An 18907-nucleotide genomic window follows, 5' to 3' on the forward strand; every position below is an offset into this window, starting at 1 on the left:
ATGGGACTTTTCCTATATACACTAGAAAGTTAACATATTCCTATTATTACTAGTGACATAGCATTGGCAAAAGAGGCCTCTATCTCAGTTTTCCTTTTTATAATTAATTATAACATTTTGACATGCAGGTGACAGAGAACTAGAAAGGAAAGCTTATGAATTCAAAGACAAAATTGGTATCTAAAAACATCTAGACAAGGCCGGGATAAAGGGTCATCTTCAATAAGAAGGCATTTAATAGGTACTAATGTAAAGCCCTACACTTCAATATAAAAAAATTATCTGCCTAAGTACAAAAGTCAAACATTTTTAGCCAGAACAAGTAGAATAGATTTAGGATTTTTATTGATTACAAGTTGAGTAGAAGTAAACAATGTGTTAGGACCGCCTTAAAGACTAAAGTAATTTAGTTTCCACTTCCAGAACCAGAAAAGTGACTAATTTCCTGCAATAACCAAATAAACTCAAAATTTGAATATAGTCTTCTTCAGACTCTGGATGAGCTGATTTTCCTCAGAGGATCCAGGTAAGGTTCTATCCTATTCTATGATTCTAGCCCTTCAATTTCTGCTGTACAAAAGGGTTTAGAATTCAGAATACATAGACTTGATAGGGGGTCTATGAATGGGTTTTAAGAGGCCTGCAAACCCTCTAATGTCATATGTAAAATGTTCTGCTCTCCATGAAATTCTAAAGCAAAGAATTTAGAAACCAATGTTCTAGACCAGCGAGTTTCAAAGGGGGTAGGTCCACCCCAAAAAGGCAGTGCATTGGCACTCAAACAATTGTTCCAGGTCCTTCAGAACACATTCCAATGTTCCATCAGATATTCATGTAAGTGAAAAAGCCTTTGATAATTATCTCTAGCTCCATTTTTCATATGAGCACAAAGTGTTTTTACCTAGTTTTAATGTACATTAAATTTTCCAGGAATACAACTACCACATACACAGTTTTGTCTGGAACCTGACCGAGAGTTGCTCACCATTTTGGAAAACCATGTTATGGACAACAATGCAATGTAGCTCTTGGGCTTTGTGTTCTCCCAACCATAGCTGTCACATTTGGATGATTTTACATGTGTGAGTAAATAGCCTTATTTAGCCCTTATTTCATAATGTTGCTTATAAAGAAAAAGAGTCAACAACAATCAACTGAAAGCTTTCTCTTAAATAAACATTTGTTATAAAGTGATGTGATCATCTATAATCCCAGCACTTTGGGAGGCTGAGCAGGAGGATCACTTCAGCTCAGGAGTTCAAGATTAGCCTGGGCAACATTGCAAAACCCCATCTTTACAAAAAAAATACAAAAATTAACTGGGCATGGTGGCACGTGCCTGTAGTCCCAGCTACTCAGGAGGCTCAGGTGGAAGGATCACTTGAGCCCACAAAGATCGAGGCTGCAGTGAGCCAAGATGACACCACTGCACTCCAGCCTGAGCAGTAGAGTGAGAGCCTGTCAAAAAAAAAAAAAAAAAAAAAGGCGTGAGATTGTTTGATTACTTCATTCCTTAGTTGTTGTGATGGAGCATGTACCCACTGAAACATGTATTATACTATATTTTTGTTATATTATACCTTATGTGTTCTTGTTTATAGTTAGGCCCTTATGTTTTTGCCTTTCTTTGTTTTCTTCCTTCTATCTTCTCTTTTTCTAAGTCACATGTAGGATATATTATTCCATATTTTTATTTGGAATAGTAAAAGATATTACAACTTTCTTCTTTTTTTTTTTTGACACTATCTCACTGTGTTGCTCAGGCTGGAGTGCAATGGCATAATCATGTCTCACTGCAGCCTTGACCTGTCAGGCTCAAGTGATCCTCCTGACTCAGCCTCCTGAGTAGCAGGGACTACAGGCTTGCCTCACTATGCCCAGCTAATTTTTGTATTTTTTGGGTAGAGACGGGATCTCACTGTTTTGCCCAGGCTGGTCTGGAACCCCTGGGCTCAAGAGATCCTCCCACCTTAGCCTCCCAAAGAGTTGGGATTACAGGCGTGAGCCACCGCGCTGGGCATTAGGAAGGATTTATTATGAAACCAGGGTTGCTGGCACCCAACGCTGTTGAGAATCGCTGCTCAAGACTCGTGTCCTAGAGTTTAATTTCCAAAATTTCCTGGAAACTGTTCTACGTTACTTCACTGTCAGAAGACCCAGCACTGGTATGCGAAGGGAGGTCTGAGAGCCTCAGAAACAACTTATAAAACACACACACACACACACACACACACACACACACACACACCCCAAACCACCCCTTCCTCTGGGGAAGAGGGTCCTTCTGCCTGACTCCCTGGAGGTGGCTCCCCGCCCAGGGCCCAGCTCTCTTCTGGACGCCACTTGCACGGAGCTGGGGGTCTGGGCTCCACAACGGCTGCGAAGCTTCACCAATGCCGCAGGCCTAAGGCCACCCTTGGTCCCAAACCCAGGGCCAGGACGCGCGCCCCAGCCTCGTCGGAGCTGCCATGGCCCCATGATTAGGGCCACGGTGGCCCCTGACTTTCTCTTATTAATTTTTTTTTAAACTGTAAATCATTGCTCAGCTCAGCTGAGTCACCAGGCAAACTGTGTTTAATAAATTAGCTTAATCTATTCCGCAAGTGGTTTGTGAGTGCAGTGTTTCCTCTGGTTAAGGAAAACATTTATATTCTCTCTCCTTGCCCTGCGTTCCTGGGCTCCCGGAGTCGCTACCCGGGCCGGGCGCACCGGGAGGCCTGGAGCGGGAGGCTCTCGGCCCGTCGCTCGCGGGGACCCCCACCTCGGGCGGCCAGGAGGGCAGTTGGTGGCCGCGTGGCCTCTTTGTCCCCGTCAGCCCGAGGCGGCGCTGGTGCCCACCCGGCCTCCCCGTGGCCCAGCCCGCGCCTCCGCCCCGGGCCGCGCGCATTCCCCTCTTCCAGAGGGGCCTCTTTAACGGCTCCCCATGAAATAATCATTCATTATGTCACCAGGAGGGAAGAAAGGGAGTGTAAGTGTCTTGATGGGATTAGAGGAAACCCCCGCAGAGATGATTTAGGGGCCGTGATAATTCATTTAATAGGGGCCTGGGGCAAATTGCTAGACAGGGAAATGGAACTGAAGCAGCTCGAAAGGGCGCCCGCCAAGGCTGTGGCGGGGGAGCCGGCTTCATTAGCAATATTTAAGAGATTTCATTTAAGAATGAGTCATAAAATGCAGTACTATTTTATCCACCTGGTTTGGTGGCCTTTAGCTTTCCTCTGCATGAATATTAAATTTGAAATGGCACTACAGCAACACATTTTGGAAAGTGTTCTTTGGGCTGTTATTTGTATGGTTGGTTTAGTTTCTCGTTTGTTAACCTTTTAAAATGAATATCATTGAAAATGGATAACTGTACAACCAGAACTCGAAAAACATTAGGGGGAATATAATGCTTTAGAATAGGTTGTTACTAAACTGGGTAAAGGATTTAAGTTTTTATTGATCAAAACACAAAAGGCATAGAGAGCAAGTCAGTAAATGGCAAATTACTTTGACAATTCCCAATTTTCATGCAGATTTTGTGAAGCCGTCCCATTCAAAGCCACCCCCAGAGGCCGGGAGGAGACCACAAAGCTGAGAACACAGCCGGGACCTGCCCACTGACACACTGAAGACTCAACACGATTCAGGAAAGCACTTTCAAAGAGTGTTTTTTCTTGGACAGATAACATTCCGTTTTGTTTCTGAGAGGCAAGGACAATCTCTAGTTCGATTGTAAAACTATTTCCTTCAAATGTACATTTTTATCTATGGAGAGTGGTGTTAATTGGAGTTTTACAAACCTAAGAAGTTTACATTTGGCAACAGTGATCGTTGCCATTACAACTACAATGCAAAAACCAGATTCTCTTTTGGTGTGCATCCTCCCCTCTTTGGTTTCAAGGGTGACTTTCCCACGCATATCTACCACTCACTTGGAAAGTCCGAGTTTGGAAACATTTTAGCAAATAGGTAACCTTCATTCCATTGTGGCTCACACATTTGCCTGACCTGATATTCTCCCCCAAAACTCTTATATTTGCAAACTAAACATTAACTCTTGATTCCTCCTCCCCGACCTTTTAAAAATAAAAATAGCTCTTCCAGATAGGCTGTATTCTTTCTTTCTTTCTTTCTTTTCTTTTTTTTTTTTTTTTTTTTTTTTTATCACAGCTGCACTCTGTTATTTTAACAAAACAACTGGCAGGTCTCTATTCACAGAGCTGCTTTAACCACATAGGATACATAAGATGCATAATTAATATATTCTTTAAAAGACTCTCTTAATCAGAAAAGACACTAACTATATGTAAAATTATTCACTTACATATATTGGTTTATGCAATTTTCCACAGTGACAGTAAAGTTGGTAGCTAAATATGTTTCTATATATAACAAAACTAAGCAAACATCTTTTGTAAGGCATGCATTGTGAAGGTAGTATTAATATTTGTGTTTCTACTGTTTATATTCCACCATCCCCCAGTAAAGATGTTCTATTTTATACAGAGTTGTAAACCACTTTGAAATATAGTGAGACGCTCTATTTTGAATAAAATAAGGTTACTAATGTACTAAATAGGCAGTGTCTGGACAAAAGCAAGCCTCACTGAAGGTGGGTTAGTTTCCTCTAGAGCCTATCCCCAGTCCTGAGTTCTCAGGCTTTTCTCAGCGTTTCCCTGTAGGGCAAAGGAGCCAGGATTAGCCATGAGCAGTCATGGTCAACGTTCTGAGAAGTTCTGAGAAGGAAGCTCCTCTTCAGCAAAAGAACTTTCATTCTCTCCTTCTTCCTGTGAAAAGGCACTCTAAAGGTGACCAAGGCAACCCAAAGAAAGATACCTGTTTGCAACATCTATTTTTGCTTTTCAGAAATAGGATTTACTTGCCAATTAGAAAGCCGGAAAGCAAAGAAGATCCCTGCACTGCCACTTAGAATGATGATAGATAGCCATACACTAGCAGAAACTGAAAGATTCATCGGAAAACAACCCCCACTCCTTGGCCTTGCATTTAAGTGTGAATGGGGCTGTGTGTCTACCCTGCCTTCTTGCTTTCCTTCCTTTACATGATTCCTACTATGTCCAAAGCACGCATACCCATACTGTTGAATCTTGGAGTAACTGACAGTGTCCTAATGATATCCTGGATTTAAACAGTTCAAGCACAGTAGACACATTGTCACCAGACAGCTGGTGGTGGGAAACCAGTGTGTATAGGATACAGGGATCACGAGGGAGCAGCCACAGAGTCAGTGACTGCTTTTTGCCTTCAGAGAGCCCAGCCTCTGCACACAGGCATCCACAGGCACAAAGCCACATCCTTATCAACAGAGTGGACAGGAATGTGACATTCTGCACACAGCCAAATACCTCAGAGGACTGAGGTACTGAGGACAAAATATTTAAAGTCAGTAAAGCTGGAAGTTGAGTGGGCAAAAGAGCATAAATACTTTTATAGACCCATTTTTCTAATAATAAATTCCAGGTTTTTTTCTCATTACCACAAATATACATATACAAAGGCAAAGAAAATATATAGGCCATTATTTAAGTTCTCTCCTTTTTCAATTAATATTAATGTTTAAAACATTAAATACTATTTCTGAGGACCACATACTCTAAAAAAACAAAGAAAGAAAGAAAGAAAGAAAGAAAGAAAGAAAGAAAGAAAGAAGAAGAAGAAGAAAGAAGAAGAAGAAGAAGAAGAAGAAGAAGAAGAAAGCCTTTATGTGAATGAACCAGAAGAACTAGCACTCCGTAACAGCAGACAAATAGGCCTCTGCAGCACTTCTTCACATCTTCCTCAGGGCAACCACAAAGGAACATCATTACCAACCACAGGACATCACTGCTTTGGAAACCTGAAACCACAGCCTTTTCTTCATGTGGGCAAAGTACATCAACTCTGATTAAAATAAGCTTACACTGTAAATTGGCCTAAGCTTTGTGGAAAGTGGTTGGCAATAGGTATCAAAAGCCTTAAAAATGTTATTCTACTTAATTCATTAATTCCGTCTCTGGGACTAGCTCCTGGGGCAGTTATGTGAAATGCCAACAAAGGTTTATATAAAAGATGTGTATCTTTTATATTTATAATAGGAAAAAACAGGAAACCATACAAACATCCAATTATAGGAAATAGTGAAGTAAGTTCTAGGATCCTACAATGGAATTTAATAAACCCGTATTCAATTTTATACATACAGGATCCTCTAAACTATGTAAAACAAAACAGAGGAGAGAAAATGTTAACATGATTATCTCTGGGAGGTGAGTATTTTGGTTTTTGCCTCATATTTTGTAGATTTTCTATATTAAGGATGCATTACTTTTAATAATCAGTAAAATATATATATACATGTGTACATATTTGTACATAATATATCAATGTTGTACACATCTACAATTCATTAATTTCTTCAGTGTTTATAACATAACAAGCTGACAGGCAAACAAGGAATCTCAGAATCAAAATAAAATCAAAATTGCTTATATAATGTTCCCTTTAAATAACCACATTAAAATAAATTAGCACATATTTCTTTATTCTTGCCAAGCATTGCATATCTACATATTTTCTTTTCTGTCCTGTATTTCCTGTGTTGTTATCACTGTGATGTTCTTTTGTGAGCATATGTAGGTTGAAAATGTTCCATGTTTAGATTAGAAAAATCAAGCTGTCAGGTGAGAAGTCCACATTTCATCATGATCATCTGCAGCTCACATTTGGCACCCAATATATTTATTTTACCTACCTGGCCATACACAAATAATAGCACATGGCAAATTTGCAAAGACAGCCCTGCTTTCAGGCCATTGTATTATCTGCAAAAATCTGTTTTCAGCATCAGACTATCCATAAATTTGACCCCCTGGCTCTTTTCTCTTTCTTTAACTAGGTCAAGTGGCTGTCCCCATAGCACCATCAGTATATTTAATAAAAATCAAGTATATCTTGTGTTTGAAACATACATTATAAATAGATGTATAGATGGAGCAGATATTGAGAAAAGAAATGGTAAAGATTATGAATATTAAGATTTATACTAATCTATAAGCCTATTAAAGTACAGTAAAACCTGTCCTTCAGACCACCTTTTTAAAGATATCACCTCCCTGATGGGACCACTAAATTTCGGGCCAAATTATTTTCCCATAAAGAACAATGAAAAGAAAATGATTATATTAAGACTACTTCTACTATGGTTTCTTTTCATTGTTCCGCCAAAAATGATTCCAAACAGTAAAATAACATTGATTTTGACCTTGTTAATGAACCTGAAGAACTTCGTGGAATACTCAAGCACCGATTTCCATTTTTAACAGGAAAAAAGAGATGGACCCTCCGCCTCACAGTTTTGAAAACACCAGCAGCAGGTAGGGATAATTTCATTGGTATTCTGCAGATGTAGCTTATCTTGATATTGCTAATGTTCCGTAAGGTTTGTCATGTGGATTTTTCTTTGTGCCAAAAGCTGGAGATGATTGTGTGATTTGTAAAATATTGAAGAAGCCTTCAAACTGAGAGATTTATTGCATTTCTTTTTGGTTACAAAGATTCTCATATACAATATTACTGAAGTGATTTTCAGTTTTCCAAAATGCCACTCTCTCCAAGGGAACAACTTTCTCTCCTTTGGCCTTACAAGGACTCCCTGTGGCTTTGACCGGCTTTTCTTCCAAACAAAACTGCCGTGTGATCCATGCTCCCCTCAATCTCTCGAGGAGGGCCCTGTTTCCCTTAATCACGTTCTTCTTCAGCTCACTCATGTCAGTCAGAAACACCAGAGGCCCTACTCTCTTTGTGTGGTATTTCCAAGGTGTGCTTCCTAACAGTGCAAACCTCTGGAGTTGTCCGTTACAGCTTCCCAAGGATGCAATGTGCATCTGTTTAAGGGCAGAATGTGCTCACCCTACTGGGACACAGAGACACCCACTCAATGTCCATCCATCTATTTAAATAGGGCTTTTTCCCCAATGGATAGAAGGAAGAATTAATCGCATGTAGATATATTTTAAATTACTCATATTGTGCAAGGGACACATCGCAAAATTCACCAATACAAGGTAAACATGTGAGCAGTAACTGCCAATCATGCAGGCTCCTTTGGGAAGGTTTCGCTAGACTCCATACCCCTGGAGGGCAAGAACTATGTCCTGTGTGAGTTTGTGTGCCCAGCTTCAAACCAATGCCTACTATCATCTCTCCCAGTAAGCCAGCGTGGATCTGAACTGAGTCGCCAGCTGTGCCCACCCCAGTTTGCCTCTTTCTTTAGCTGCAGGTCAGTGGACTCTCACCAGCTTGCTGTCATAGGCTGTCGGTGCTGAAAGGAGCCTTGGATCACATTGGTTCAGCCCAGCCCAGCCCTCTCATCCCAGAGATGGGGTTACCAAAGTGTCAAGGATGCCCCAAGTAGAGTCAATACACGTAGCCATGAACGTTATGGGCAAAAATCACACGTGTTTATTCCTGTTCCTAAAAAGAAGGCCATGAAATAAAAAGTGGTGTGTGTTAGTTAATAGCCTAGGGTAGTAAGCCAGCTGGCTGTGGCTGTGTGGTCTGAGCTCAAAAGGAAAATATAAACATAACTTAATTGTTCCAATGCTGGAGTGTCATAACAATACAGTTTCTCTTTTGAATCAGGATTTATAATTTTTTTTCCTGTTTGAGATGGAGAAAGCAAGGCACAGTGGACAGTGAGTGAGATGTGGCCTGTAGTAACCTGGGTTTGAATTCCAGCTCCACCGTTTGCTTGCTGTGTGACCCTGGGCAAGTCACTTATCCTCTCTGGGCCTCAGCTTTTTCATCTGTAAAATGAGGACAAAAATACTGTGGGCCTCTGTGGGTTATTTGAAGAGCAAAGGACACTTGATAGTTCAATGTACTGTGTAAGACAAAAGTAAGTTATTTACTTGAAAATGAATTTAAAAGCTATGGCCATACATATAAAGAAAAGAAACCACAGGTGAAGACGAATGCACACATTTTAATTTGGGTGTTCCTCACCTCTTTTGAGCAAGCTAACTGGGTGATCAGATGCATGACACGCCAGACGTCTGGGTATCAATTCAGCTGGAGCCAGAGGATGTGACCTGCCAACTCTTCCTCCAGAGTCACCTCACAACTGCCACTGCTCTCCTCCCATGGGGTACAAGGGCGTGTATGAGCTCAGCGGTCTCAGCGTGACTTTCTCCTTCTCTCTCTCCCCAGTTATCCTGCTGCTCCTTGCTAGACACACTAAGGAAGTTCACATCTATGAAGATGAGGGCAAGAATAGTCCAGATCCTAAGAAGAATCATATGGCCTTCTTTCTGTTCCTTCAATGACAGGTTCCTTGTTGCTTCAAGACTTACTCAAAGAGGTGAGGTCTCTCCTTCCCCCCCCGGGAGACTTTCCCCATCTCTCCTCCCTCCAGTTCATTTTTACTGGAGGTTAACAGATCACGCTTCTGAGCTTAACGTTCATTCTTTTTACCTTATCAATTTGCTCCTTCTTTCCTCACCCCAACCTGCAGATGAAATAAGCAGCTTCACTTTGGCATCAAAACGAGGTAGAAAAGGACCGGAGAAAAAAGACCATTATTTTTGTCCCATTTTTGCTGCCTCTATGGGGACAGGGCTGGCTAATTTTGCATGCTTATTGCTAAAGTAGACAATGCTAGGCCCTGAGCACCCCCCAATTCTGGACTGAAAGCTGTCCTTCTCTGACACTGAAACGACACTTTTCATTTTTACACATCTATTCAACAAACATTTATTGAGGGGTTATTATGTGTTAGCACTGTGCTAGGTGTCAAAGAAGTAAGCAATGTATATGCTCCTTCTGAGGGCAAACACATCATGCATTTCTGCAGATGCCCTCTTGCTTGTTTTTGCACTTATCTAGTACTAAAGTCAGCCAAAGAGTATTCTCTCTCCAGAGCAGATGCCCGGCACAATCTACTTTTGAGCCTGCACCTCCTCGAGACTCAAAAAATACCCTGGAAATTGGCTGGGTGTGGTGACTCACACCTGTAATCTCAGCACTTTGGGAGGCCGAGGCAGAAGGATTACTTGAGTCCTGGAGTTTCAGACCAGCCTGGTCAACAGAGGAAGATCCTGTCTAAATTAGCCAGGTGTGGGGGCACATGCCAATAGTCCTAGCTACTCAGGAGGCTGAGGCAGGAGGATGGATTGAGTCCAGGAGTTCAAGGCTACAGTGAGCTATGATCATGCCACTGAACTGCAGACTGGGTGACAGAGCAAGACCCTGTCTCTGAAAAAAAATTTTTAAAAATCAGGAAATAGAGTCTTAGAACTGCTGACTGGACAGGACACCAAATCGACCTACCATATGGAACCCATGAGGAAATAAAGGATTCAAGAGTAAATGACTCCTCTGAAGCCACCAACAGTGGCCAATCTTATCTATCTTGAGTGGCTTAGGGGCTGGTCAGGGTGGAGGTCAAGGAATATCCTCAAGGACAGCTAGATGTCCTTTCCAGTCTGGAGATTCTAGGCAGACCAGAGGGAATGGTGGCGACCTGGCTGCCAGCTCTCTGGAGTCGGGAATCTGAAGCAATGTGAGCCGCCGCTGGTTCGTGCCACTGCCAGTGTTTGCCTACGCCATCACTATCAGCATCAAACTCACTCCCTGCTTTGTTAAGTGCTTTGGGATTTCTCAAGTAGAAAAGGTGCTATATAAAATCAATCACAGGAAACCCTGCTGCTGGCAGCTCAGAACAGCTACAGTAAGCGGTGTCCACTCAATCAATAGTCCCTCACCAAGAAGGGGAAAGAATACCATTAAAAAGATGTGCTCTCAGAAAAACTTCCCTTTAAGTAAGGGGGTAGAATCCTACCTTACAAGGAGTGTATATATACAGAAAGCACACAATATATTGTTCCTCCATGACCAGTATTAAACATGATGGGAGAAGGAACTTACTGCTTACTATGTACTTTTGCTTTTATTTTAACCATGCAGGAACACAAACTGACACCCATTGAGCCTGAAAAACCTTGTAGCCCCCATGTAGGAAATGCCTGTGGATTCATTTATAAAATGAAAATGGAATTAGCTCTAGGGCACTGGGGTAGGAAAAAAGTGATTTCTACAATTGGCTTGCCAAAGAATAATATGCATGTGTGTTAGTACATTTTCACACTACTATAAAGATACTACCTGAGCGTGGGTAATTTACAAAGAAAAGATGTTTAATTGGCTCACAGTTCCACAGGCTATACAGGAAGCATGGCTGGGGAAGCCTCAGGAAACTTACAATCATGGCAGAAGGCAAAGGGGAAGCAGGCACCTTCTTCACGAGGTGGCAGGAGAGAGAAAGCATGCAGGGGGAACCGTCATTTTCAAAAAAACCATCAGATCTCATGAGAACTCCCTCACTATTATGAGAACAACATGGGGGAAACCACCCCCATGATCCAATCACCTTCCACCAGGTCCCTCCCATGACACCTGGGGATCACAATATGAGATGAGGTTTGAGTGAAGACACAGAGCCAAACCATGTCAGCATGTTTGGGATATAGTATAACTTGTCTGCCTTTAATTATGTTTAAATATACGGAATATACATAGATGCATATCATTTTATGATGTTAAAGAACTGGGCTTCTTGGCTGGGCATGGTGGCTCACGCCTGTAATCCCAGCACTGGGGAGGCCGGGGCATGTCATGACGTCAGGAGATCGAGACCATCCTGGCTAACACTGTGAAACCCCATTTCTACTAAAAATACCAAAAAAAAAAAAAAAAAAAAAAAATTAGATGGGCATGGTGGCGGGCGCCTGTAATCCCAGCACTTTGGGACGCCAAGGCAGGCAGATCAGCTGAGGTTGGGAGTTTAAGACCAGCCTGGCCAACATGGAGAAACCCCGTCTCTACTAAAAATACAAAAAATTAGCCCGACGTGGTGGCAGGCGTCTGTAATCCCAGCTACCTGGGAGGCTGAGACGGCAGAATGGGGTGAACTCAGGAGGCAGAGCTTGCAGTGAGCCAAGATCGCGCCACAGCACTCCAACCTGGGCAACAGAGTGAGACTCCTTCTCAAAAAAAAAAAAAAAAAAAAAAAAAAAAGAACTGGCCTTCCTGCACAATCCTAAAGAATATTAATTTGGAATATTTTGGTTTTCATTTCATTTCAAAAGTTAAAATACAAAAAGTTCATAAAATTGCATTACTATGTAGATGAAATCATGCTACTTCTCAAAGGTGCAACATGGTAATTTAACTAGTTGAGAAAATTAGGAAGAGGATATCTTACAGTATTTTTAATCCACAAACAATTTTTTGTTAACTACAGAAAAGTATTGTGGTTTTTTAAGTTAGAGAGAACTTTAAAAAGCAAATAGGGGCTGGGCGTGGTGGTTCATGCCTGTAATCCTAGCACTTTGGGAGGCCAAGGTGGGTGGATCATCTGAGGTCAGGAGTTCATGACCAGCCTGGCCAACATGATGAAACCCCATCTCTATTAAAAATACAAAAATCAGCTGGGCGTGGTGGTGAGTGCCTGTAATCCCAGCTACTCAGGAGGCTGAGGCAGGAGAATCGCTTGAACCTGGGTGGTGGAGGTTGCAGTGAGCCAAGATCACGCCACTGCACTCCAGCCTGGGCGACAGACTGAGACTTCACCTCAAAAAACAGAACAAAACAAAACAAAACAGCAAATAGGGACAACCATTGCAGTTCTCCATGAGGTAGGTGTAATCTAAGAAGAAAGTTCTTGAAGAGTTTGTCTAATGAAGTCTTCCTGTGTCCTGAAGGAATATTTTAAATCAGTCATCAGTGTCTCTTTAAGTCTTTTCCATGAACCGTAATAGACTTTAAATTGCTAAAGCGTAAATGATTAAAAATCTCACATTTACAAGAAAATGCATAGGTTCTTTGATTCAAGTGTTGTAAACTCTGGAGTGCATTAGAATCCCTTGGAAGGGCTTATTAGATGCTGATGTAATGGCTTGTGGACGTTACCTTAAGACATTCTGTGCCTAGTCCCTTGGTTGTAGGTTAGGAAACTACTTCATGGCTGTTTGACAATGACTTGCTCAAGGCCACCCCACTATATGATTCTAGGGCACCAACCATAACCATGCTTCCCACCTGTCCCACATCAGCCGTCTTTTCCCTTCAACACCTGGTTCTTCTCTCCGAAATGGCTTTGGCCACTCTCAAATACTTCTGGAATTGTGCACCCAGGACAAATGATATTCCCTTCATGGAAATAATTCCTGAATAGCTTCTCTTTCTTCCTTTAAGAGTTATTTACAATCACTTTAGTCTATAAATTCAGAATTGTGTTTAAAACATTTATTATACAAAAATACCCAGTTATAGACCTAGTACTATTTTTTTTTATATAATGTTTGGTTATGAAATTCTCAGGAAGGCCGGGCACAGTAGCTCATGCCTGTAATCCCAGCATTTTGGGAGGCTGAGGTGGGCGGATCGTGAGGTCAGGAGTTCGAGACCAGCCTGGCCGAGATGGTGAAACCCCGTATCTACTAAAAATACAAAAATTAGCTGGGCTTGGTGGCGGGCGCCTGTAGTCCCAGCTACTCAAAAGGCTGAGGCAGGAGAATCGCTTGAACCCAGGAGGCAGAGGTTACAGTGAGCCAAGATTGTGCCACTGCACTCCAGCCTGGACGACAGAACAAGACACCGACTCAGGAAAAAAAAAAAGAAAAGAAAAAAAAAAAAGAAAAGAAATTCCCAAGAACTCAGGGTGAAGCCGAGAGGTGAGTGGATCTGGTCAGTGTACATTGTAGCTGAGACTCCAGATTTATAGCACCAATGATGTCCTCAGCTTAGATTTCAGCAATTTCACTAGAGTGACTATAATTCCCAGAGCTACCAAATGCTACCCAGAGTCTGACCATGTTACCAGAAATTTCAGATTAGATCTGGATTTAAACAGACACACCTAAACTTGGGGCAGGGAGGGGATAATTTTTTCTTGGTTAACGTAATTTAAGTTCTCTTAAAAACCTAGCTATGCCAACAAGGTAGATGCTTAATAATTCAGACACATTCTGAAGTTTATGCCTCAAAGGCAATCATAGGAATTCCAAGATTGATTCATACACAAATAAATCTATAACTTCCCAGCAGAATTATTTTTAAAACCTACCAAATATTACCTTTTCTTCTATAGGCTAGATTATTTCTTGCTTACCCATCGTACTGATAGCCAGGGAGAGCCAAGGAGAAGTATGATAATCAAACTCCATTCTATCTGCTAGCTCTGTCCTATTTTCTTCATGAAATTTTTATCAGCAATGATAAAAATCACTTCTTTGAATCAGTATTCTCCTTGTAGAGCCGAGAGGAGAAGGCAAAAAGCCAAAAGAGCTGAGAGTGGGAGACAAAAGAAGCAGAAAACTTGAAAAGAAACAATATAACCCTAACCTCAAATAACCAAGACATGGCAACACTTTCAAATACTGAAAACTCCTTTATATTTGTAATTGTTTCACAATTCCTAGATATGTAATCAAAGAATAACACCCATTTAAAATTACTTCTTAAATCAAGAATTTGAAAAGTTTTTTTTTTTTGTGCCAGAAAAATGTTAATGTTTATAAATGCCTCAATAATTAACATTGACAAGGTATAACAAAAACATCTGATGTTTTTCTCATATACTTACAATGCTTATGGCTTGACTGAAATAATGACAAATAGGAGGAATACTTGGTAAATTTCATTGTGTGTGTGGCTTTAAGCAAAACATTTAACTGTTCTGGGCCTCAGTTCCTCCATCTGTAAAGAGGGCTGTAAAGAGAGTATGATAATCTCTTTTTTTTTTTTTTTTTTTGAGACTGAGTCTGGCTCTGTCCCCCGGGCTGGAGTGCAGTGGCGCGATCTCAGCTCACTGCAAGCTCTGCCTCCTGGGTTTACGCCATTCTCCTGCCTCAGCCTCCCGAGTAGCTGGGACTACAGGCGCCCGCCACCTCGTCCGGCTAGTTTTTTTGTGTTTTTAGTAGAGACGGGGTTTCACCGTGTTAGCCAGGATGGTCTCGATCTCCTGACCTTGTGATCCGCCCGCCTCGGCCTCCCAAAGTGCTGGGATTACAGGCTTGAGCCACCGCGCCCGGCCGAGTATGATAATCTCTAAATTTCCTTCCAGTTCTAGGAGACAACAAAGTAAAATCTACAAAGTATAATAATTAGGATCAACAAAATTCCTGCATGAATTCCAACATTTGCCATAACAATATATGGTTTTTCAGAAAGCTTAATATCTCTTTGTGGCATTTTTGTTTTTAAGTATTGTTGTTCATGTATAGCATTAACTTAAACGTTATGCTCTAATCAGCAGCGTGGATGAACTTAGAGTTTTACAACCAAAATGCATTGAATCGATCCAGTAAAACATATCTGAGATTCTGCCATTGCAAATCCAGCTTTACGATTTACTGACAACAAATGGACTAAAGGAAATCTGTGTTTGCAACATCCAACACTGACTCTGCTATCTCTCTACCCATACTTGAGGCAATGAATGATCTTTCTGTAGCCAGCTATTGAAATTTTCAATCGTGAAATTAATTTCATTCTTTTATCCAGATATGCAGATATCCAGGTCCCATTTTCTGAAAACATATTAAATGGAGTGGCACGGAAGTTTGTATAGGGCAGCAAATATGGCAATTTTGGACAATTCAACGAGACGTACAGCCAGATCACAACTCTTTCACAGCTTCACTGTAAAACTTCCAGCCTCTAAAAGGAAAATCTCTCTTGATGCAAGAGAAATAAGTGGGAGCTGTACCAAAGTACATTATATTGTGACACAAAAAGCATAAATTATGTGTGTATGAAAATCATAAGCCCTAAGCTTTAGAGAGAGTTGTGCAATTGACAATCAAATGGAGCTTAAAGGGAATTACGAGGTTTTCAACTAAAGTCTTGAAATAAAGAAAGTAATATTTTACGGCAAAAAATTGCAAATGTCAAGTTTAAATCATAAGACTTTGCACCATTGAGCCACTAGCTAGTTCTATAGCTTCTTCAGTTCTTAACACAGGGAAAGACCAACTTTCATGCTCAATAAAACTTAAGAACTTTAGAAATACATTTAAGAACATAATTCATGTATTTGTGACTTTTTCCCTCCCTAAATGGCTAATTGTAGAAGAAAAATGAGTGAGCATAAGAACTTCTTGGATGGTAACCTATTCCCCCATTTGCTTTAGACTCTCATGAATTCTTGTGTTTTTTAAATAGGGCTGCCACCAATTTGGTCACTGGAAGAAAAGGCGGGTCTCAGGGAATATGGATGGCTGTCCTCCCTTTCCCCTTCAGATGTCAGCCGCATCTACTCCTGCTTTCGGAAAACCCCAGGGCAAACGGACCTGCCAGGCAGCCAACCAACCACCAGCCCCCGTGAAAGGCTGGAACCCAGCTGCCCAATTCGGTTGCTCCTGTCCAAAGCCAGACAGGTGGCAACCCAGATTGAATCTGTTGTTGTGGGAATGATTTGATTCACAAACAAGGTTATTAAATTTTATATGGAGACACAGGCGAAAGTCACAAGATCCTGGAGAGAAAGACCTGATTCACATAAATTTATCTTAATAGCTGTGAATTCGGGCGCATAAAGCAGAAAAAAAATTAATGGAAAGGCATTTCACCTCCTCCGTCTGCCTGCTCTCCTCCACTCCCCAGCACATAATATGCCCACACACACACATAGATCAACAACTGCCACGACTCCATCCAGCCCTTTGCAGGAGGAGCCCAACACATTGATCTGAGCCTGTTTTGACATATAAACTCCAATTTGGCCCCAAGTCACTGCGAGTGGACACTGCCACCAACGGCTCTGACACTAGGTTATTTGTTGTTGCTGTTCGCTGTCCCTGTTTGCACATTAATCCAGTGACAATTAGGTGTCAGCGAGCGTTGTTTCTGCTTAGCTGATAGCCTTGGGCTCTGCGCTTGAAGCCCTAATCAGGAGTGTAAACTCTGCTATATTTCAATTTGGAGAAGCGCTCTTCCGCTAAGAGGCCCCTGGCACTGCGATAAATAAAACGCCTATTTACTCTATTGCCACACTTAGACATCTAATGCACTTACTACCAGCCCCCTAATCATAGCCTACAGTTAAAACCGCCTATAAATCACTCCGTTCTCATCCTGCACATTAGTGAAGCCATTTTCCCCAAACCCCACAATGAGCACTGTTTCCTTTTCTTGTTAGTCAAAAGCTAGATGATTTTTATTAGGTTAAAGACCAGTTCACAGATGGTAAATCGCGTGGAGAGAAATGAGCTGGAGAGTTACACCGAGTCAGCGCGGGACACGGCTCCCAGGCCGGGCCGGGCCGGGAGTGGGAGGCGGTTCCCGACCCTAGGCGGCGGGACTCCCAAGCGCCGAGGGACCCAAGTCTCCGCTTCACCCACACGCACACCCGGCGTCGGGGCGCTGTGGCCTCGCCCCAGACGCCCAGCGCAGGCCGCAGCCTGGCCTGGGGATCCGGCACCTGGGCAGGGTGAGCTCGGCCGGACATCCTCCACAGGACAGCCCGCACCCCGTAATCGCGTCAAAAGCGCCCCATCCCCCTGTCTCTCGCCGCGCAAGTTTCCCACCGACGCCCGCTCGGAAGGCGAGAGCCCCCGCGCGGCCCGGAGCTGCGCGGTCCCCGGGGACCGCGCGCAACAAAAGCCCGGCCCGCAACCCCTGCTCCTCGCCTTCCTTTTTCAATTCTCCCCTGATCTCAGGTGGAATTAGGAGGATTAAAGCAGCGAGTAAATGAGGCGAGTGTGCAAAATGACTCCTTTCTGAACCAAACGGCATGCTCCGTGCTGGGGAAATGAGATGCACATTTAAATCTCATCCATCCACCGCCTGCGGCCACCGCCATGTACCTGCCTACTTAGCCCAAGGGTTAATTAATTGAGGCTTCAATGCACTATTGCAAGAGCATTATTGCATTTGATACTCTACATCTGTGATTTAAAACTCTTTCAGTCCCTTGTCAGCAAGGGAGGGTTTTTAACTAGGAAATTAGCATTCAGATAAGGGAACGCTCTATTTGCTTCTGAAAGGAAGGAAATATTAAGGATGCTGGTGCACAAACCGGGCTGTCATATCCTGTCCCATCCTGGAGGGAGCGCGAGGGCCCGGCTCCCCTGGGAGCGGCGGCGACAGGGCGTCGTGCAATGGACGCCAGCGCGAGGGGCGGGCTGGAGGGGGACCCGCGATCAGGGAAACCTTACTCCTCGCAGGCTCCAACCTGCTGGGGCGTGTTTACGTCTGCAAAGTCCGATAATATATTTTCTTCCCACTTCTTAGGAGCTGATTCTTCTTAAAATGCATTGCCACGTTATCTCCAACGTTGGCTTTCTGACTTCCCCGTGGGGCTCGGAGGAAGTAACCCAGTTTCTTAAGGAAAAATGAAAGGTAAACATCACAACAGAATTCTAATGACACTGCAACAAAATCAGGCACAACATTGCTGTTAGTGATTATCTTTATTATTTTAAGTATTGGATTCAAGTGTTAATACACTAACGAATACGAAGAACAGCAATACAAAATAGTGGCTCACAAGCTAACATTCTGGATCAGAAACCAGTTAGAATTATGTGACCCAACCACGTTGTGTTTATTGTATTTTATTTTATTTTTTGAGACGGAGTGTCACTCTGTTGCCCAGGCTGGAGTGCAGTGGCACGATCTCGGCGCACTGCAACCTCCGCCTCCTGGGTTCAAGCAATTTTCCTGCCTCAGCCTCCTAGGTAGCTGGGATTACAGGCCTTGGTCACCACACCCGGCTAAGTTTTCTGCAGTTTTAGTAGAGAAGGCGATTTGCCACGTTGGCCAAGCTGGTCTTGAACTCCTGGCCTCAAGTGATTCGCCTGCCTCGGTCTTTCAAAGTGTTGGGATTATAGCCACGAGTCGCTGTGCCCCGCTAAGTTTTCTG

General features: G+C 42.6%; 1 protein-coding gene and 1 long non-coding RNA gene across 4 annotated transcripts; both read left to right on the top strand.

The window, feature by feature from the left end:
* The first annotated feature begins 2860 nt into the window (after positions 1–2860).
* On the top strand, positions 2861–3753 carry LOC108586330. Its single transcript, XR_001903493.1, has 2 exons — positions 2861–2968; positions 3519–3753. It is a non-coding gene; the product is annotated as an uncharacterized LOC108586330 (long non-coding RNA).
* Positions 3754–6181: 2428 nt separating this feature from the next.
* Positions 6182–18686, top strand: LOC103885197 (skin secretory protein xP2-like). 3 transcript variants are annotated; one of them, XR_001903492.3, is made up of 4 exons: positions 6182–6251; positions 7308–7358; positions 9193–9343; positions 15547–15923. XR_001903492.3 is itself a non-coding variant. In XM_017959672.3 (4 exons), exon 4 carries the CDS (start codon positions 17194–17196, stop codon positions 17710–17712), a length of 519 nt encoding a protein of 172 aa, XP_017815161.1. In that variant the 5' UTR covers positions 6182–6251; positions 7308–7358; positions 9193–9343; positions 16207–17193; the 3' UTR covers positions 17713–18686. The 3 variants fall into 3 exon arrangements, 1 of the variants encoding a protein (XP_017815161.1); XR_001903491.3 differs by lacking the exon at positions 15547–15923 and adding an exon at positions 9497–10049; XM_017959672.3 differs by lacking the exon at positions 15547–15923 and adding an exon at positions 16207–18686.
* The last annotated feature ends 221 nt before the right edge of the window (positions 18687–18907 follow it).

The sequence above is a fragment of the Papio anubis genome, chromosome 5 (genome assembly GCF_008728515.1).
Source record: "Papio anubis isolate 15944 chromosome 5, Panubis1.0, whole genome shotgun sequence".
Lineage (NCBI taxonomy): Eukaryota > Metazoa > Chordata > Mammalia > Primates > Cercopithecidae > Papio > Papio anubis.

Bases quoted from the DNA above. Each gene is read 5' to 3' on its own strand.
- LOC103885197 (XM_017959672.3), top strand. From the start codon at position 17,194: ATGATTTTTATTAGGTTAAAGACCAGTTCACAGATGGTAAATCGCGTG.